At 42.0% G+C, this 22,355-nt stretch overlaps 1 protein-coding gene and 1 long non-coding RNA gene across 3 annotated transcripts; both read left to right on the top strand.

Annotated features, from left to right (window-relative positions):
• The first annotated feature begins 2,466 nt into the window (after positions 1 to 2,466).
• Positions 2,467 to 11,913, top strand: LOC139391638 (class I histocompatibility antigen, F10 alpha chain-like). Of its 2 annotated transcripts, XR_011629586.1 has the most exons (9): positions 2,968 to 3,210; positions 8,782 to 9,042; positions 9,213 to 9,491; positions 9,699 to 9,998; positions 10,211 to 10,318; positions 10,635 to 10,652; positions 10,921 to 10,998; positions 11,127 to 11,242; positions 11,280 to 11,913. XR_011629586.1 is itself a non-coding variant. In XM_071139026.1 (8 exons), the coding sequence occupies exons 1-7, from the start codon at positions 3,138 to 3,140 to the stop codon at positions 10,968 to 10,970; spliced, it is 1,089 nt and encodes a 362-aa protein (XP_070995127.1). In that variant the 5' UTR covers positions 2,467 to 3,137; the 3' UTR covers positions 10,971 to 10,998; positions 11,127 to 11,913. The 2 variants fall into 2 exon arrangements, 1 of the variants encoding a protein (XP_070995127.1); XM_071139026.1 differs by having other exon boundaries at positions 2,467 to 3,210; positions 11,127 to 11,913.
• A 2,853-nt stretch (positions 11,914 to 14,766) lies between these two features.
• On the top strand, positions 14,767 to 19,047 carry LOC139391639 (uncharacterized). The gene is made up of 2 exons (XR_011629587.1): positions 14,767 to 16,158; positions 16,825 to 19,047. It is a non-coding gene; the product is annotated as an uncharacterized lncRNA (long non-coding RNA).
• The last annotated feature ends 3,308 nt before the right edge of the window (positions 19,048 to 22,355 follow it).

A 22,355-nucleotide genomic window follows, 5' to 3' on the forward strand; every position in this document is an offset into this window, starting at 1 on the left:
ATGCTTCGTGGGTGACTGTTGTTGATGTGTGCAGAGGGTCCCTGGTTCGCACCCGGATATGGGCGAGGGGACGGTCTAAAGTTATACTGTTACACCTGGCCATGCAGTCGTGGGTGAACAGGGAGTACAGGAGGGGACTGAGCACCCTCCCCTGGGAAGCTCCAGTGTTGAGGATCAATGTGGCAGATGTGTTGCTACCTACCCTCACCACCAGTGGGCGGCCCGTCAGGAAGTCCAGGATCCAGTTGCAGAGGGAGGTGTTTAGTCCCAGGATCCTTAGCTTAGTAATTTGCTTTGAGGGTACTATGGCATTGAATGCTGAGCTGTAGTCAATGAATAGCATTCTCACGTAAGTGTTCCTTTTGTCCAGGTGGGAAAGGGCAGTGTGGAGTGCAGTAGAGATTGCATCAACTGTGGATCTGTTTGGTCGGTATGCAAATTGGAGTGGGTCTAGAGTTTATGGGATAATGGTATTGATGTGAGCCATTACCAACCTTTCAAAGCACTTCATGGCTACAGACGTGAGTGCTATAGGTCTGTAGTCTTTGCCTTTGTGTTCTTGGGCACAGGGACTATGGTGGTCTGCTTGAAACATGTTGGTATTATAGACTTAATCAGGAACATGTTGAAAATGTCAGTGAAGACACCTGCCAGTTGGTCAGCACATGCCCGGAACACACCTCCCGTGTGTATGTTGACCTGTTTAAAAGTCTTACTCACGTCGGCTACGGAGAGTGTGATCACACAGTCGCCTGGAACAGCTGATGCTTTCATGCATGCCTCAGTGTTGCTTGCCTCGAAGCGAGCATAGAAGTGATTTAGCTCGTCTGGTAGGCTCGTGTCACTGGGCAGCTCGCGGCTGTGCTTCCCTTTGTAGTCTGTAATAGTTTGCAAGCCCTGCCACATAAGACGACTGTCGGTATGAGTATGATTACGAGTATGATTCAATCTTAGCCCTGTATTGACGCTTTGCCTGTTTGATGGTTCGTCGCAGGGCATAGCAGTATTTCTTGTAAGCTTCCGGGTTAGAGTCCTGCACCTTGAAAGCGGCAGCTCTACCCTTTAGCTCAGGGAAAAAACACATAATAGCACAATTGGTTGGGCGCCCGTAAAACTGCTGCCATTTCTTCCAGCACCATTTTGTGTGAGAGAGGCTGGACTGATGGCTTGTAGGCCCGTTGTAAGGCAGGTCCTCACCAGATATTACCGGCAACAACGTTGCATATGGGCACAAACTCACTGTCGCTGGACCAGACAGGACTGGAAAAAAGTGCTCTTCACTGACGTTGCGGTTTTGTCTCACATGGGGTGATGGTCGGATTCGCGTTTATCGTCGAACGAATGAGTGTTACACCGAGGCCTGTCCTCTGGAACGGGATCGATTTCGAGGTGGAGGGTCCGTCATGGTCTGAGGCGATGTGTCATAGCATCATCGGACTGAGCTTCTTGTCATTGTAGGCAATCTCAACACTGTGCGTTACAGGGAACATATCCTCCTCCCTCATGTGGTACCCTTCCTGCAGGCTAAACCTGACATGACCCTCCAGCATGACAATGCCAGCAGCCATACTGCTCGTTCTGTGCGTGATTTCCTGCAAGACAGGAATGTCAGTGTTCTGCCATGGCCAGCGAAGAGCCCGGATCTCAATCCCATTGAGCATGTCTGGGACCTGTTGGATCAGAGGGTGAGGGCTAGGGCCATTCCCCCCAGAAATGTCCGGGAACTTGCAGGTGCCTTGGTGGAAGAGTGGGGTAGCATCTCACAGCAAGAACTGGCAAATCTGGTGCAGTCCATGAGGAGGAGATGCACTGCAGTACTTAATTCAGCTTGTGGCCACACCAGATAGTGACTGTTATTTTTTATTTTGACCCCCCTCTTTGTTCAGGGACAAATTATTCAATTTATGTTAGTCACATGTCTGTGGAACTTGTTCAGTTTATGTCTCAGTTGTTGAATCTTGTTTTGTTCATACAAATATTTACACATGTTAAGTTTGCTGAAAATAAACGCAGTTGACAGTGAGAGGACGTTTATTTTTTTGCTGTTTGTCACTACCTTTGGTTTCTTCCCCTTCACCTGTTTCATGTCAGTGCGCTGTTCGTGTTTCGTGTTTTGTTAATTTATTAATGACATTTTTCACTCCCTGAACTTGCTTCCCGACTCTCAGCGCACTCGTTACACAGTTAACATGACCTTTATGAATTATGAAGCAGTTGTGTGCTTTTTTGTATTACATAAATGATTCAAAATTCACAAAGTTAGGCTATGTTAGTTAATAAATATAATCTCATAGAACAGAACGTAATATCTCTTAATGCCTGTGTTTACCACATCATTTATTTCCGGCATTTATCCTTACAAAAACGTCATTAATTTTCCCCATAGGCTTTGTCCAACGAACACCATGGCGAAGTTGGTTATTTCTCTCAGGGTGGTCACATGGTGTGTATGGAAACAGCAGCGGTGTTTTTGTGCGTGCAAAACTGGAAACTCGGGATTGGCCGACTTTCGAGTGTTCAAGACAACAGGGAACTCGGGGGAAAACTTGCTACTACTGGGAAAAATCGTTTTGAACGGTCATCCATCTCTGAATTCCAAGTCGGAAACTCGAGCATCTATCTAGAACTCTGACTTTCAGACCTGAATATCACTGTTATCTTGAACGAGGCATATGCTATGCTATCTCAAAAAGTAAGCAGAAACAGAGTAGGGTACAATTTGAACATGGCTATGCTTTGAACCTAATTTAAGTCAATTTTCAGTCATCCATCTGTCACCCTATAGTCCCTTTTCCCTTTGCCAACCGTTTTTGAATATCAACAGTGACATGACTTTACTTTCAATTTCGACCATAACCTTGAATACGTTTGTCCTCCTGGTATTTGGTGACGAAGTATCTTTCTGATTTCCTATTGGGTTCCTACAATTAATAGGGTAAACAGAAGTGCAGTATAAATTGGCCTTGCTGGGACAGAAACACATTTTCACTGGTTGCGTCCTTAGCGGTGCTGAAGTTTGGTGGAACAAATCAGTAATGTAGGCAATTTAAATTGTAATACAGTTTAAATTGGCTACATTTTAAATTGTCTACATTACTGAATTAGATACAAACTGTTCCCGAATTCGGAAAACGTTAATGAAAACCAGACTCATCGACGCCATGAAGACATATTTTATTCTCCTCTTTTGTATTCATGGAGCTTTATCGGGTCAGTGATTTCCACATTATTGTTTAGTATATTTGTATTATTGTTGGATTTTTTTGTAGGATATATACACGTGACTCATAACATTTTAAACACTGATGTTGTATTGTTTCAAATAAAAACATGACAGTTCGTCCGCCGACGGCCTTAGAATAAACAAACAACATGAGTTAGAATAAAATAACAGCATCACTCGATAAAACAAACACAGTATAGTAAAGAAACGTGAATTCCATTATATGTCCAACAATGTGGAGGCATGCTGTCTACTGTGAGATGTTGACTCATATGCTATAATGGCTGTGAAGTGCATGTATCAGTTTCGATCTTAACCTTAAGTATATAGTTTGCCCTGGTGTTTGGTGACGCGCAGTCTGTTCTATGTTACTATAGGCCTGGGATTGGCAACTTTGCTGTGGTCACGAATCAATGGGCTGGACATGGCTAATTGAGTGACTATCAGGGACTGCCATAACAAGAGAACTGTTGATGCACAACCACATTTCGAAATTGCACCTTGTATTCTACTATTCGAACAAGCAAAAGTCATTTGAGACCCCACTGTAATTGATTCCGAGGGCCTTCAAAAGTTGTAAAATGTGTTTTTGTTGTTGTTGATGTTTTAGATTTAATTAGGATTCCCACTAGCCGACGCCAATGGCGACAGCTAGTCTTACTGGGGACCCGACACAACGAAAAAGACATTACAAACAAAATACTTTACAATTTACATCCACACTGCATGTTGTTTTAAATGTATGTGTTACACACATCAGTTACAATAACATGTCAGTACATGCACAGAAAAAGTAGGTAACATGGGTGAAGTTGCTATTTTATTTATTTTTTAAACCAGGTTTGGTATTCACATGCCTTAATGAGATTGGAGTTTCATGCAACCGTGGCTCTGTATAATACTGTATGTTTCCTTGAATTGGTTCTGGACCTGGGGACTGTGAAAAGACCCCTGGTGGGGTGTGTTAGTACTGTGTGAATTAACTATGCAAACCATTTGGAATTTTCAACACATTGCTCCTTATAAAAACAAGAAGTGATGCGTAGTCTTTCCTCAACTCATAGCCAAGCGAGACTGACATGCATGGTATTGATATATTAGCCCTCTGATTACAATGAAGAGCAAAATATGTCGCTCTGTTCTGGGCCAGCTGCAGTTTAACTAGGTCCTTTTCAGCATTTGACCATATATGACTGGACAATAATCAAGATAAGATTGAACTAATGCCTGCAGGACTTGCTTTGTGTAGTGTCTCTTTATTACAGACAGACCTCTCCCCATGTTTACAATCATTGATTTTACACTGAACAAAAATATAACTGCAACAATTTAAAATATTTTACTGAGTTACAGTTCATATAAGGAAATCAGTCACTGGAAAATTCATTAGGCCACAATCTATTGATTTCACATAACTGGGAATGCAGATGGCAGCGTGGATCAGAAAACCAATCAGTATCTGGTGTGACCACCATTTGCCTCATGCAGCACGATAGGCTGTTCATTGTGGCCTGTGGAATCTTGTCCCACTCCTCAATGGCTGTGTAAAGTTGCTGGATATTGGCGGGAACTGGAACAAGCTGCCGTACACGTGGATCCAGAGCATCCCAAAAATGCGCAATGTGTTACATGTCTGGTGAGTATGCAGGACATGGAAGAACTGGGACATTTTCAGCTTCCAGGAATTGTGTGCAGATCCTTGCGGCATGATGCTGTGCATTATCGTAATGGTCGGCGGATGAATGACACGACAGTGTGCCTCAGGATATCGTCACGGTATCGCTGTGTATTCAAATTGCAGTCGATTTATTCCTGCCGATACCATAACCCACCATGGGGCACTCTGTTCCCAACGTTGACATAATCAAACCGTTCGCCCACTCTGCCCGGTACAGTTGAAGCCGAGATTTATCTGTGAAGAGCACAGTTCTCCAGCGTGCCAGTGGCCATCGAAGGTGAGAATTTGCCCGCTGAAGTTGGTTACGACACCGAACTGCAGTTAAGTAAAGACCCTGATGAGGACGACGAGCACGCAGATGAGCTTCCCTGAGACGGTTTCTGACAGTTTGTGCAGAAATTCTTAAGTTATGCAATCCCAGTTTCATCAGCTGTCTGGGTGGCTGGTCTCGGACGATCCGGTAGGTGAAGAAGCATGTGGAGGTCCTGGGCTGGTGTGGTTACACGTGGTCTGCGGTTGTGAGGCCGGTTAGACGTACTACCAAATTCTTTAATGACGTTGTGGTAGAGAAATTAACATTCAATTCTCTGGTAGACATTCCTGTAGTCATCATGCCAATTGCAAGCTCCCTCAACTTGAGACCTCTTTGGGACTGTGTTGTGTGACAACTGGACATTTTAGGTGCCTTTTATTGTCCACAGCACAAGGTGTCATTTGTAATGCTCATGCTGTTTATTCAGCTTCTTGATATGCCACACCTGTCAGGTGGATGGATTATCTGGGCAAAGGAGAAATGCTCACTTGTGCATATGGAACATTTCTGGTACCTTTTTATTTCAGCTCATGAAACATGGGACCATCACTGTACATGTTGGGTTTATATTTTTGTTCAGTGTGTGTATGTATATATGTTTTGACCATGGTGTTACCTTAGAATGTAAGCTGTCAAGTAATTTAGTCTTCTCAACTTGCTAAACAGCCACATCATTCATTACCAGATTCAGCTGAGGTCTAGAACTTAGGCAATGATTTGTACCAAATGCAATTCTCTTAGTTTTAGAGATATTCAGGACTACTGGCCACCCATTCTAAAACTGACAAACTCTTTGTTTAGGGTTGCAGTGACTTCACTAGCTGTGGTTGCTGACGCGTATAGGGTTGAATCCTCAGCATACATCGACACACAGGCTTTGTTTTAATGCCAGTGTCAGGTCCATTGGTAAACAAAATATGAAAAGTGCCAAGAGCACTGCCCTGCGGTACACCAAACGTTACATGTTTAACATTAGAGAAGCTTACATACAAATTAAAAAATATATATGTTCAATTAGATGACTGAATCCACGATATGGCAGAGGTTGAAAAGCCATAACAAGTCTTTTTTTTAAACAGGTTATCGACAATTATATCAAAGGCTGCACTGAAATCTAACAGTACAGCTCCCACAATCTTCTATTATCAATTTCTTTCCACCTGTCATTTGTGTCAGTGCTGTACATGTTGAGTGCCCTTCTTTATAGGTTCTGTATAGTTCCGATCAAATACATGAATAAAATCCTACACCTACAGTAGGATAATAAATATACAGTGCCTTGCGAAAGTATTCGGCCCCCTTGAACTTTGCGACCCTTTGCCACATTTCAGGCTTCAAACATAAAGATATAAAACTGTATTTTTTTGTGAAGAATCAACAACAAGTGGGACACAATCATGAAGTGGAACGACATTTATTGGATATTTCAAACTTCTTTAACAAATCAAAAACTGAAAAATTGGGCGTGCAAAATTATTCAGCCCCCTTAAGTTAATACTTTGTAGTGCCACCTTTTGTTGCGATTACAGCTGTAAGTCGCTTGGGGTATGTCTCTATCAGTTTTGCACATCGAGAGACTGAATTTTTTTCCCATTCCTCCTTGCAAAACAGCTCGAGCTCAGTGAGGTTGGATGGAGAGCATTTGTGAACAGCAGTTTTCAGTTCTTTCCACAGATTCTCGATTGGATTCAGGTCTGGACTTTGACTTGGCCATTCTAACACCTGGATATGTTTATTTTTGAACCATTCCATTGTAGATTTTGCTTTATGTTTTGGATCATTGTCTTGTTGGAAGACAAATCTCCGTCCCAGTCTCAGGTCTTTCGCAGACTCCATCAGGTTTTCTTCCAGAATGGTCCTGTATTTGGCTCCATCCATCTTCCCATCAATTTTAACCATCTTCCCTGTCCCTGCTGAAGAAAAGCAGGCCCAAACCATGATGCTGCCACCACCATGTTTGACAGTGGGGATGGTGTGTTCAGGGTGATGAGCTGTGTTGCTTTTACGCCAAACATAACGTTTTGCATTGTTGCCAAAAAGTTCAATTTTGGTTTCATCTGACCAGAGTGGCCAACTTTAAACAACACTTTTTATGGATAACTTTAAGAAATGGCTTTCTTCTTGCCACTCTTCCATAAAGGCCAGATTTGTGCAATATACGACTGATTGTTGTCCTATGGACAGAGTCTCCCACCTCAGCTGTAGATCTCTGCAGTTCATCCAGAGTGATCATGGGCCTCTTGGCTGCATCTCTGATCAGTCTTCTCCTTGTATGAGCTGAAAGTTTAGAGGGACGGCCAGGTCTTGGTAGATTTGCAGTGGTCTGATACTCCTTCCATTTCAATATTATCGCTTGCACAGTGCTCCTTGGGATGTTTAAAGCTTGGGAAATCTTTTTGTATCCAAATCCGGCTTTAAACTTCTTCACAACAGTATCTCGGACCTGCCTGGTGTGTTCCTTGTTCTTCATGATGCTCTCTGCGCTTTTAACGGACCTCTGAGACTATCACAGTGCAGGTGCATTTATACGGAGACTTGATTACACACAGGTGGATTGTATTTATCATCATTAGTCATTTAGGTCAACATTGGATCATTCAGAGATCCTCACTGAACTTCTGGAGAGAGTTTGCTGCACTGAAAGTAAAGGGGCTGAATAATTTTGCACGCCCAATTTTTCAGTTTTTGATTTGTTAAAGAAGTTTGAAATATCCAATAAATGTCGTTCCACTTCATGATTGTGTCCCACTTGTTGTTGATTCTTCACAAAAAAATACAGTTTAATATCTTTATGTTTGAAGCCTGAAATGTGGCAAAAGATCGCAAAGTTCAAGGGGGTCGAATACTTTCGCAAGGCACTGGTGTATATATACATAACCTCAATAAGTTTGCATGTCATACTTAAGGCAAAGGGGGATACCTAGTCAGTTGTACAACTGAAATGTGTCTTCCTCATTTAAACCAGAGGTACGGGGGGCTGCCATATTCAACATCCACGTCTTCGGCGTATGATGGTACTCCAAAAATACTGTTATTTTTTTTAAATTTGAAGTATTGATTGATTGAGGAAGGGTTAGTAGTGTATGTTAAAGGTGCCATAATATCAATGAAGGTTGGCTAGCGCTGACATTGTTATTGCTTCTCTTAAAGGCGGTCTGCATGCTTCCCATCCTAAAGTTTATGCATATATTATGACGACATCTTGATGTTTTTTGCTTCGGCAAGTGATTTTTCATGCACATTTTTTCACTTGAGAAATACTGCTCCAAACATCTTAGTTGTAAAATTGCTTTATTTAAGATCTCATCAGCAAAATATCAAAATCAACAGATTTCTTGAGTTATCATTGTTTAATTCAGACCATTTTGAGCAAGTGTATAGTGGCTATGGCGTCTCAAGATGGACAATGTACTATTGCCACTTTTTTCCCCCATTTCCTTTTCAAGCAAAGGTCTTTTTAAGGGAGTATGCGAGGCACAGACGTTCACTTAGCCTAGCCGAGAACATGCATATGCACACTCATTAACGTTCCATGTACAGTACCTTAAAGTACCTTCTCTGTTACAGTGAGACATTCCCTGCGCTACTTCTACACAACCTCCTCAGAAATCCCAGCCTTCCCTGAGTTTGTGGACATGGGGATGGTGAATGATCAGGTCATTAGCCACTATGACAGCATCACGAAGAGGAAGGTCCCCAAGCAGAGCTGGATGGAGACGTTTTTTGACCAGCAGTATTGGGATAGCACCACAGAGAACCTGAGAAGTGCAGAGAGCGTTTTCAAAACCAACATTCAGATAGCACAGAAGCGTTTCAATCAAACAGGAGGTGAGCTTCAGAGACCCCAGTCTGTGTGATCGTACTGTGTGACTACATTTTGATATAATTTAAATTACTCCGTGCAGAAGTCGTATGGTTTTGTGTGTTCAATGTGAGTGCTGTGTAAAGAAAGTTAATGTTTGCATGTCAGTGTTTCTAATGTAATCTCTCTCTCTCAGGCATACACATTAGCCAGGACATGTATGGCTGTACATGGGATGATGAGACAGGATTCACAGAAGGGTTTCACCATATTGGATATGATGGACAGGACCTCCTGACATTTGACGTGAAGACGGCGACATGGATTGCCTTAGTCCCGCAGGCTCTCCACTCCAAAATGAAGTGGGAAATGGACCTGTCTGGCATTGAGAGCAAGAAAAGCTACCTCACCCAGGATTGCATTGAGTGGCTGAAGAAGTACCTGGACTATGGGAAGACTACTCTGCAGAGGACAGGTACAGAGACACAGGAGATTATATGAATTTACAGCCAGAAAAGTGATATGATATTGTGTATTTTTATTTACATTTCCGTACTGCACGTCATATTCAAGTTATTTTTATTTATTTTTATCTGTTGCTGTTCCGCTCCCTGTAACTGTTTCTCATCATTATGCCTGTATGTCTCTCTTCCTCCCCCTCTCTATTTTATTCTCTCTCCAGTCCCTCCCTCAGTGTCTCTGCTCCAGAAGACCCCCTCCTCTCCAGTGACCTGCCACGCTACAGGTTTCTACCCCAGTGGAGTCGTGGTGTCCTGGCAGAAAGATGGGCAAGAACAGCATGAAGATGTGGAGAATGGAGAGACTCTCCCAAACGATGATGGAACCTTCCAGAAAAGCACCCACCTCACAGTGACGCCTGAGGAGTGGAAGAACAACAAGTATCAGTGTGTGGTTCAGGTCACTGGTATCAAGGAGGACTTCATCAAGGTTCTGACTGAGTTTGAGATCCAGACCAACTGGGGTAAGAGGGAGAAAGATTTTTTTTTATACACTATACATAACCCTCCTACCAAATATTCCTAATTTAAGTTTACTCACCTGCTCAGGAACACTACCTTTCTGACCACATGTTCTCATTGACCTCCTGAATTTTTAGTGATGTTGCTTAGAGTTCATTTGACATCAAAATGTACTATCTAGCACTGTAGTCTGAATGCTCTGTTCTGATTACAGGTGACCCAACCCCCAACATTATCCCCATCATTGGAGGGGTGGTAGCTCTCCTCCTGGTCGTTGTTGTTGTTGTTGGGGTTGTCATTTGGAAGAAGAAGAGCAAGAAAGGTGTGAGGAGAGAAATACCTCTTTCTATTGTCATATGTAGGATACACTGTCATCTTAGACATTATCAGCTGTGATTTACTTTAGAAGTAGTAGTCATAGTACTGGTTTACAAGTAATAGTATTGTAGATTCTAGTTAGTGATGGTAGAAGTATGTTTGAATTGACCTGTTTAATGTAAATAAAGAGTCACGTTGTCACTCATGTTGTGTGATGTCTGCAGTAGAAATACAGGATTCAGAATAATGTCAAACATGTTCTCTTGTAATATTCCACCAAATCGGAGTCCATAATAACACAACGTTTATCTCTGTTTCAGGCTTTGTTCCAGCCAGCTGTAAGTGGGGACCTTCATGTTGTTCACTATTCTGACAATATCAGACTTTTTGGTTTTGTTTGACTGTATCCATTTTAGAATGTGGTTGTCTCTTTTCCTTGTAGATTGTGATGTGGGTTCAAACTTGGATGTCAATTGTTGTAGCTACTTAGTTAATATGGATGGTTTTATTTACTGTGAACCATGCATTAGGAACTTGGTAATTGACCTGAACTCATTATCTTTCAATCAGTCTCTTTCTAACATTGGTGTTTTATTTCTGTTTTAGCTTCTGACTCTGACTCTGACAACTCTGGGAAAGGTCTCCTGAAGATTTGAGAAACCTCTGCACTTCTGTAACATCAGAGTAAGTCACTTAAGATGTCCTCATATTAATGAGCAAACTAGAGATCCAAACGCTACCACACTGGAACATACTGCTACTGTTTGGAATGTGTTTGTGTGTGTAATCTCTCTCTTCTCATGTGTTTTTAGGAGCTGAAGAGGACCGCAACGGAAATAACAAACGGAAACTTCAGTCTCACACACACATCAGTCTCACACACACACTGAACACAGAATCCATATATAAAACATCTGTAGTCAGAAATATTCTTTGGTAATTTCCTTAGGTTTTACTTTCATTTCATTGATGGTTTGGCTTTTGAAAAGTTGTGCTGTAATTTTGTGGAATTATATAATGTAATATTACAACTGTGTCAGATGTATATTAGAACCAATGGAACACTCGGCCGTACAGGTAAATGTAGTATAAGATACAGTAATTGTGTGATGTTAAAGCTTTGCTCACACTATCTTGTCTAGCTTATAGTTATACAATTTAACAAGGCCTGTCTACGTGTTCCATTTGTACATATTTCACTTGAAGTGGTGGTATTTTTCTTTCTTTTTGGGCGAGTAGGTTCTGTAGAATAAGTTGGTGATGGGTCAAGTTAAACAACAACTTTTTTTGCAAGTGTTTGTGCTTTGTACATTATGGATGCTCTACACATAAAGCAATGATCTACCACATCTTATGCAAGTCACATATTTTGCAAGTGGAGGAGAGATTGACTTCATCACAGCTTTTATTTATGAGAGGTACTGACATGTTGAATGCACCGAGCTGTCTGTCTAAACTACTGGCACACAGCTCGGACACCATGCATACCCCACAAGACTGTCTGTGTGGGTGGACCATTTCAGTTTGTCCGTGATGTGTACGCCGAGGAACTTAAAACTTAGATAAAGTTTATCTAGATAAAAATGTTTTTTTGAACAAGTCATTATTCCAAATTGAGTTTTCTTTATGTGTCACATAACAAACATAACATCATATCACATTTTTGTAACCCTAGAGACTAATAGATCCTATTCAACTTCTAATCCCATTTGAAAATGGCTAAATATGTCTTTTCAATAGAAAATATCATGTTTTTCATTCTTCCTGAGTTGGAATGTCACAGAATTTCCTGATTGTTTTGCGAAATGCAGAGAAACAAAGTGTCAAGATAGTCTCAGGTTATAGAATCCATCTGATAAACAGGCTATGGCCTCTGCTTTGTCCTTCTTACTTCCTGGGGTATGTGCCAAATGCCTGTTTTCTGTTGACAATAACAAAGTCTATGACAGGGTCAGATATTTATTTTACCACCCATTGTTTATGTTAGGATTGTGAGTAGGGTAATCTGATCCAAGATTTGTGATGAGGCAACTTCTTATTTTTATTTTCATTTTCCCCACTAATGGTTAAGGGTAGGGGAAGCTGATCCTATATCTGTACCTAGGGGAAACTTTACCACGGAGCGACAAAGACACCCAAAAGTCATGACTCATCAGGTGATTCCTCTCAAACAGTGGTGAGAAGAGTTAATCTACCTATAGATGACACTGTGATATTGTTGATCCTTCACTGTAGGCCTATTGGACTGATGGTTTGTTGCTTTTATGATTCTTATCAGGGTTTGATTTGGTTATTGATTTAGTTTTTCCGTCAAAAGTACCGGAACACACTGTGGGAGTGGGCAAGAATTCAGGAACACATTTTCATTGGGGAGAGAAAATGAGTGTCCAAAGATGACTTGGTTGGACTTGTAGGCTTGTTACTGTAGTTATGGTCAAAGAGTTTTCAGCTAGTATCCACTGGCTCTGTTCTAGTTCTTTCAGTAGCCTATAGTCTTAGTGAAACAAAAACCCTTCTTAAATGAAAATGTGTCACTGTAATAGGCCTACGTCCCACTCGGCAGTATGGAAATGAAAAAACATCCCCATGTGTCGGCCATCTTATGATTGAGGATAGATAGACACAAGATGGCTGCATACTGAGGCTCTTACATGAAAGGGTGTGGTATTTACCTCAACACTGTTTGACACCACCTTCCTCTGTGTGTGTGTGTGTGTGCGCGCGCTGCTCATGTTTGTCTGTGTGTGTGTGTGCGCGCTGCTCATGTTTCTCTGTGTGTGTGTGCGCACAGTACTTTGATTGCATTTCTATGCTGTATTATTTTGTTGCTGTGTTTTTCAGTGTGATGATATAAAACAATTTAATATCACATGGAGCTAGATCCAACATGATTCACCTCCTTCAATGGGTCACATCCAGTACGCCAAATAAAGCTCTGACCCTAACCTGAGATACATGTAGCTCTATTATGCCATTCTCATATTGATGCATTGTTCCACCTCTTTCACGTCAAAGTGATCCTCCTCCCATGTTATTGATTTGAGTCAAGGCCATTGTCAGAACTAAACTTACAGCATCAAGTTGTTGCAAGACCTTCCTGTATTTAGGCCTACCACAATACACTTGCAGGTTATCTAAACTGGCTTGTCTTAAATTAGAAATACAGTACTTTATTGGCAATTGTCACAACGACACTGATACTGTATGTGTTTTTCCCCCTTTATTCCAATTCATCTGATATATACAAAATAATGACCTTTCAACACAATGTAGTGAATTTCAGTGATGGGGAAACTGCAACTACATGAACCTGACAAAGATCAAGATGGCTTCTCATTCACAAGTCTGGTTATAATACAGGGTCTTTCTAAAAGGTGTAAGGACCTCTCAGTGAGGTGGTGGTCTCTTACTGTATGTTTCTGTTTTAAGACCATGTGTCTATCATAGACTTGGTATAATTACAGTATTACTGTTATAGACCATGTTCTTCTGTTTCAGATCAAATGCAGTTTTCAGATAGTTTGCTTGTCTGCGTGTCTCAATCTTCTGTCTGTCTGTCCGTTCTCATTTGCCCCTGCAACATGTGCTGTGTTTTTATGACGTATTGATACTGAAACCTACAAACTCATATCCGTTCTGGGGTGATGCTGGTTGGGACGCTGCTCTGTTTAAATACATGATCTCAGTGTAACAGAAGGAGGAATAGAACAGAGATGAACAACAGCCTCAAACTCTGGTGCTGATGACCATGAAAATGAATCAGCATACTCTAATGTAGACGTTCAAGGGGCATGCGAGGTAATGACATAGATATTGACATTAATAATAAATAACATTATTGATGTTGGTCATTCAACTGACTTGCCTAGTTAAATAAATAAATAGGCAGCATCTTGAAGAGGATAGGTACTGAGACACATGGGGCCCTATTCAATCAAAACCTATTACTGGTGTGAGGCACAACATCCTCTCACTTCTTCTCTCCCTCCATCAGTGTCTCTGCTCCAGAAGACCCACTCTTCTCCAGTGACCTGCCACGCTACAGGTTTCTACCCCAGTGGAGTCATGGTGTTCTGGCAGAAAGACGGACCAGATCACCATGAAGATGTGGAGTATGGAGAAACTCTCCCTAACGAAGATGGAACCTTCCAGAAAAACACCCACCAGTGGTCAAGTGGAAAAGCAACTATCAATGTGTGGTTCAGTTCACAGGTAGTGTGATTTAAAAGCACAAACACACATATTAATATGCTTCCCATCACATTATGGGATATGTTAAATCTTTTATCTTTATTCTCAGATATACAGGCTCAAATCGGCAGCCCAGCAGGTTTGTAGAAAAACAGCTCCAAAGAACTGTTCTGTAGTAACTGCTGTTACAATGTCAAAAGCACTGACACTACTACTGTTACAATCAAACTAATTCTGGCATATAACCTGTCCTCACCCTTGTATTTTCCTACCTGGTTGTTTAGGCCCATTCAGAGTGATGAATGAAACCAGCTCCTGTGTTTGGAAAGCAGGGGTGTTTTCTATGGATACTGGAGGACTGTATTTCAACTTGAAAGCAGCTAATATTGTGTGGAGAAAGATGGACTGTGGGACTGCTGTAGCTGCAACTTACAGACCTCAGTTTGGAGGGAAGTGGAGGATAGCAACAAGCATGTATTGATTGCTATGGTCAGGATTCTACTCTTGAGAAGTGTACATTAGTCTCACACGGAGATGGTGTCTTTGAGCATAAGCGTAATTATGCTAATGTGATCTGTTCAGGTAAGATTGATATATGTTGTATTAAAGATTGTATCAAACAAAATTAGGATATTTTAGATTTTCATTTAATATTCAATATTCAAATTTTGGGGGGGCTGAAAATACTAGTATCGTCAACAAAACTGAACGTTCTACCGTCTCTTTTTGATCTGATTTTGTCAAGTTTGTGGATGAAGCTGGTTTCTGCTCTGGAAGAGTGGAGCTGAAGTCCAATCAGTCCTGGACGTCAGCGCGTGAAGCTGACTTTGACAGGCAGGATGCAGAGGTAGTCTGTCGGCAGCTTGTCTGTAGCGCCTTGTTGAGAATGTATAAATGAATAGTATGCACTCTTCTTTCTCCAGAGTCTGATGATGTGAGGCTGGTGGGAGGAGGCAGTCGCTGCGTTGGTAGAGTGGAGTGGTCCCAACAGGGAAAGAGGAATATGTAGCCTGTAAAATATGGCTGGAAATTGAAGGATGTCGCTGATTTTTTGGATGTAGACAGCTGGACTGTGGCTCCACTGTTTCAAGACTACTTGGAAAACGCACTGAAGGGTTTGAAGTGTACTGTAATGGACCTGTGTTATGGCTGGGTGCTGCTGGTGGAGAATTCAGGTGCAGGAGAGCAGAGAGTTCTGAACAGCACACTTTATTTGGCAGGAGAGAATAACAGTAGGACGCAACTGCGTCAAAAAACCTCCAACCAAAATAGACAAAAGTGTAAATGCTCCAAAATAGACACAACTATATAAAGTTAACAAAGTAACAATCTTCGTGTAAACAATAAGCACGGAACAAACCAGCGTAACACAAAACAATCCTACACAAAGACATGATGGGGAACAGAGGAATAAATACATATGATGATTGGGGAATGAAAACCAGGTGTGCAGGGAACAAGACAAAACAAATGGATACATGAAAAATGGAGCGGCGATGGCTAGAAAGCCGGTGACATCGACCGCCGAATGCCGCCTGAACAAGGAGAGGAGCCGACTTCGGCGGAAGTTGTGACAACCTGAGCCTGCGCTCAGGGACTGTGGAAGAGGCACAGGGCTAACTTTGGTGACTCCATTAAAGGTGATCTGCTCAGGTAACACTAAAGTTATTATATTCAGCTGATTTATATACAACTTCCTTTACACATCTCACAGTTTAACCTTTATGGCTGCTTTACTGCTCATAAAGATTAACTAATAATAATTCAATAGCAATGCAAAGTATCACACAATGCTTTTGTATTTTCATGTAATTTCAGTCACTATAGGCCCATCACAGATGTTGCCCTGTAAGAGAGGCTGGCAAGCACTGTTACATGCTGATGTTATGGTCATATCTACAGTATATGATGAAATTAGTTAAAGTGGCGATCAGCAGTTGAAACAGTAACAAAGCCACTCCCCGCCCTGTTTCTGTAAAAAAGCAGAGGGATGGGGGTTGGAGAAATGTAACCACTTTCAAATTCATAGACAGAGCTATGGATGCAAGGACTGACCATCCATGATATCAAAATGTTAGTTTGACCATGTTTTGAGGCTATATAGTGTTTGTTTACATTTACATAGCTTTCTACTGTTGGTGACAGCCAACTCCGCCACCTATCTGTACATCAAGGTAAAGACATTAAAATGTGACAAGTAAGGTGAACCAAATGTATATTTTAGAAGGCAAGTCTTGGTTTAATCTCTGAATAAATCAGTTGGATTGTATTGTACCTGTTTTTTTTTTTTTACTGACTCTTGGTACTGTGTTTTCTTAGACCACCAAGAGGCCGAAGTGAGTGGAAGGGGTGAACTTGGAGAAGGTTTCTCTGAAGTCTAGAGCTGTAGTCGGACCAGGAGAGGAGAGAGCAGCCCAGGGTACAGAGTAGGAAGTTGACTGAAAAGTCCAAGTGGGGTCCTTGGGATGTCCAACTCTGATGTTACCCCATTGAAATTGAAAGTTAAAATATTTTAAATGTAGTTGAAATCTAAAACATTTAATGTTGTCAAAGGTTAAGAGTTAAGGGTTAAGGTTAGGGTTATGATTATGGTAAGGTTTAGGGTATCGATGTCCCAAGGTTTCCGGGTGGCACTAATTGAAGTTGACCGTAGAGACGTTGACCTTAGGTCAGTTTTTTGTTTTCCAGATATGATGGGACTGGTGTGGACTTGAGGGGACTTTAATCCCCATCCAATCAAATTAAATGAGTGTTAAGTTTCCATTGGTGTTGCTGTTGTTATGGCTACACTCCTATTGTTGTTGTTGTCATTGCTGCCAGACATAAGAGTTGGCCAGAGCACAGTTAGCATTAGCCTATCTTAGCTGAGACGTGATCAGATGTCAGTGTAGGGCTAGGTTGCCCCGAGGTGCTGCTCTAATATCAACCACCAGCTGTCTCCACTGCTCCCCTCTAAACCCCACTCGACTTGAGGGGTAACTTGTTCTTACCCTGGGTAACTGAGCGCTCAAGATACAATTCAAGATACAATGCAATACCTAAATCCTAATCTTTGTCGGGTTATATCTGTGACAGTTTTTTTGTTGTTTTAAACTCAACTCTTGAGATGGATAACAAAGACAGTTACTTAACATAAAGCGTTGAGTTTCCATTCATATATAGCTACTAATCACTTTGAGGAAACAAAACGGGAAAAGTCAACTAATTTGAACGTTTTTTTATTTAAGTGAAAGACATGATATTACACGTGACATGATAGCTAATAAACATGGACACAGAATTTATTACAGGAATTGTTTGGAACCACTTCCCTGTGCTCACACAACACCTCCACTCCTTCAGCCTGGGTTAGACACACAGATGGCAGCCAATCTCTTCAGTAAATATTAGTAGCTTCATTGACTCCCGCTCAGAGGAAAGAGAAAACCCTAACAAAACGAGTGGTAGAAACGCCACCAGAGGACACATTCTGCCCACAGAGTCCAATCGTGGCTTCAGAGAGCTAAATAACCATGGCGATATTGTCTGAGCAACTGTTTGTGTGTGAAAGTGAGAGTGAGAGGGCATATGTTATATATGTTCCTGTGACTTTTTGCTATTTTGCTATTATTAGCATAAAATTATGTTATTTGCGTGGGTCAGTGCAAATAGTGGATGTGTGGGTGGGTTGTGTGTGTGTGTGTGTTCAGTAGTGCGTGATCAGTGTGTGCACGGAGGTGTGTGCGAGGGAGCTGCGTGAAGGATTAGCCCCAGTGTGTGTCCACCCGTGATTAGCCTGGTCAGTGGGCCTGTTGTGCATTCACCCAGGCCATTAGCATATTAATGCTGCCTCCCTCTTGATCTCTCTGTCTCTCTCTTTTCTCCACCCTCTCTCTTTCTCTTTCCTTTCTATAGCTATTTCCCGAGTCTCGCTCGAACTTCCTCCCTGGCAATTTTTTTCTCAACTTATTTTGTACTTCCCTTTCTCTCTGCGCTCATTTTGGGCCCTTCGTACTTTACACATTTCTCTCTTCCTTGTTCTCTTGTCTTTCCCTCCAAAAATGTCCTATTGCCCTTTTCTTCTCCTTCTTTCTCTTCTGAAATCCCTCCTTCCCTGATAATCCCAGTCTCTCGCCCCAAGCCTCGTCTCTCCCTACAATCTCCAAATCCTTTACAGTGCTTTACTTTTGCTCTCGTTTTCCCTATTATTCCGTAGCCTAACCCCTGAACTTTGCCAAACACAGGCAAATGCAAACACACACACACACACACCCCACTTCATTCATTCAATCTAATTTTCTCTCACTCTCTCCCCTTTCCTGCTAAAAGTGTGCATCTTGTGAGACCTTTTCTGAATAGCTTTGAAAGAAATAGCAACCTAGAAAACAGGGACTGAAGTGCAAACCGGACACATTCAACAGTACTTAACATTATAAATGCTATTCATTTCTCCCTCTAATGACTTCAAGTAGACTCAACCTCTTGTTCTGGCTCTTAACCGCCACCGTGAGCCACGTTTAGAAGCTGGAGAATAGTAGAAGTACAAATATTTTTTAGGAAAAAGCCCAGCGTGGTAAAGGTGACCATTTATACCCACACGTTTGCTTCTGTCCCTTCCATGTCTGCATTACTGGAGATTTCTGGAGGTCAGGGGCGTGATGTCCATCCACAACTCCTGGTTTCAGGGAGGCAGACACAAGAATTGCGTTTGGACAATCAGCTCCGGACCCCCCCTGGGTCAGCACATAGCAGGGATGGATGGGCAGACGTTTGGATAGACAGAGGGCACAGAGAAACGTATAGGGAAATGAAGGCCTCTGAAACCCTAACTCAACCACCCTTTCTGTGTGTTCATGACACAATGATGAACGCAGGGTCACTTTGCAGGGCAGCACCCCAAGGCAGCAGCAATGTGACCCATACAAAAGGGCTCCCCATGGTCACACGGATCAAAGAGACAAAAGCTCCCTATGATAACTTAGTGCAGCCGAGTGTTAACACATGAGCAGCCAAGGTAAGAGCTGGAAACAAAAGTGAGATGTTGAAACAAAAGTAGCCCCCCAAACTGAATTGCTCTATGCCACATTTGTCTTTCTATATGAGCTGTGTCAAAACGAATAATATGGGCTGCTTTCGAAAGGCCTCAGCCATTCATTGAGGCTCCATGTGCTGCTCACAATTGAAGAGCAGCCCCGCACGCCCCACAAAGAGAAATAAAGTATTTCATATCCGTATCTTAAAGTTAACAGTTATTTGTTTGAGTAGATACTATAAAAAGTCATATTTAAAAGTCTAATGAAGACTTGTTTTTCTTTTGAATTCAGAAAATGCCCTTTTACTTGATTACAGAAAAAAAAGTGGTTTGCTTAAAAACGGGTTAAGTTAACCTCTTTTAAATATCAAAAACCAAATCTTGATTCTTACAGTACTTAGTACATTTTTTTCCCACAGAGGATGTTTAGAAGGTTCAATAAAGATTATTTCCCTTCCTGAATATCAGCCACGACTTGAAAATAAAATCTAGTCACCCATTTTTACCCATTCATCTTGAGAAGTTTCTTCAAAGTGGTAGTAATCTGTTGAGCAGCAGTGAAGTTGTTCCACTGTCCCGGACAGGAATCCAACGAGAGTCCAACTGCTGCATCTGGTCTACGACACGGCTCCATGCCACAGATACAACCTCTAGCTCTGAAGTCAACCTTAACTACTGCTCTTATATCATAACAGGTCACTATAGACCACCTCAACCATGGTTGCATACACATTGGCACAACAATTAAAGTGTACCGATGTATTCAAGCTATGTTGAGTACCTTAAAGACAACAAAAAAAGCTACTAGACTTAGTTGAGGCCTAAAAACATTGACACGTTATAACAAATAAAAACACTGCTGCTCAAAGGTGTAGAAATTCATCCTGAAATATTTTTGATCTTCTTCCCTCAGATGTGTTGTTGTTTTAGCTGCGTTGCGTTCAATGTCTGACACACTTGTCCTACTTTAGCATCTTAACTCTTGCCTTCTCTGCTCCTGCATCCTTCTCTCTTGCGTTCTCCGAGCCTTTCTGCCTGTTCCTCCTTCTGTCTTTCAATTTCCTTCACTCCCCCCTCTCTCTCTCTCTCTCTCTCTCTCTCTCTCTCTCTCTCTCTCTCTGTCTCTCTGTCTCTCTCTCTGTCTCTCTCTCTCTCTCTCTTCATTTCATGCAGCACTGGGGTTACCTAAGAGACTGGGCCTCAATGAAGAAAATCTACTTTGGTACAATGAACTGGGCGAGAGGCAGGGGGGGGGGGGGGCCAAGGAGGGGTGGAATGAGAGGGAAAGATAGTGATGCAGATGCGGGACAGAGGGATACAAAATCCAAAATTGAATAAATGGTTGCGCTTGTGTGATTTCGCATCAATGGTCTGTCTTTTGGGGTCACCGTTGGCGCCTCTTGATCAGTCAGTCTGTTGGGCTGAGCTGAAAACGTCTCCCACTTTTGAATCTTATGCTGAACTTCCAACTAACTTCTCCCTGTATAAAAGTGCTAGAAAAAATAAATAGAATATACAACTGTTCTTATAAGACTGGGAGATCTTTTCTTTTTTAATAGTGTTGTTGTTTTCATGTAGGCCTATACGGCTGCGTTCATACAGGCATCCCAATTCTGATCTTCTTGTCATTAATTGGTCTTTTGACCAATCAGATCAGCTCTAAAAGAAGCTATTAGTAGAAAAAAAATCTGAATTGGGATGCCTGTGTAGATGCAGCCTATGAGATGAACCTTTTCAAACATAATTGTACAGATTTGTGAAATATGATGCTTTTGGGAGTATTCGGCAGTTTCAATAGGAGCCATTTTGTTTGTTTGTTTGTTTACTCTTAGTGGGAGGTGAAACGACATTGAGGATCAGACTGCTCTATTAAAGGACAAGTGTGTGTTTTGACAACACAACACCAACATGGTCACAGGCCCATTCAACACAATTCAACACAGTCCCTGTTTAATTTAACACATTTGTCCCCATAATCAACTTAATTGGTCAAGTCAAAAAAAAATATTAGTGATAAGTCATTTTCACAAAATGTCCTGCAAGCACCTTATTGGGTATGTTAATCCTACTATTGTTCTTTCCATTTGTTTTGGAGTAGCATACAAATTCCTATTGCTCCAATCTGTCTCTTTTACATCTCTCCTTAAAGCTACCCTTTGAAGAATGTGAGAAAAACAATAGGACTAATAAAAGTGGTTTAGCTAATAATTATGAAGTTAGCTGATGAAGTTAGTTACCACTCCCACTCCCTGCCATAAATACCAGCTCTGTGAAATAGGATATTTGTGTATCTTGTTCGTGCCTTTTGCGGCTTACTGCGTTGACGACATGCTCTTCTTATTTCTATGAACATTTTCAGCGCACATGTCAGGATAAATCTGAGATTACCATGGTAATGACTTTATTAAATAGCATAACCAGAAGTACCGCAGCGGAATTAATCGAAGGACTGTGGGCGCAGAGTGCAGGGGTGGAGGGAGTGTGTGGGGGGCTTTGGGGTGTGTGTGGGGTACCCCTGGGCAGATTGTCCGCGGCTCGAATGAAGTTATTTCCAGGGCCCTGTCCATCTGTTACCGTGGCAGCAGTGACCGAGGCGTTGCCATGGCGCGGTCCACACAAAAGGGTGTGGCGTGGGAACGAGTCCAAGGGTCAGGAGTTGAGGTTGTCCGGGTCATAGGTCACAGCCAGCTGGACAGCACACAAGAGGAGGTGAGGGTGAGAAAAGAGGGAAGGAACCATTTTGCGCAGGAGCTGGCCAACTGGACACTGCTGGATGTTAACATTGAACTGAGCGGTGAGATAAAAGGTCAAGAGAGAGGGGGGGGGGGGGGGGCACTGT

The sequence above is a fragment of the Oncorhynchus clarkii genome, chromosome 32 (genome assembly GCF_045791955.1).
Source record: "Oncorhynchus clarkii lewisi isolate Uvic-CL-2024 chromosome 32, UVic_Ocla_1.0, whole genome shotgun sequence".
Lineage (NCBI taxonomy): Eukaryota > Metazoa > Chordata > Actinopteri > Salmoniformes > Salmonidae > Oncorhynchus > Oncorhynchus clarkii.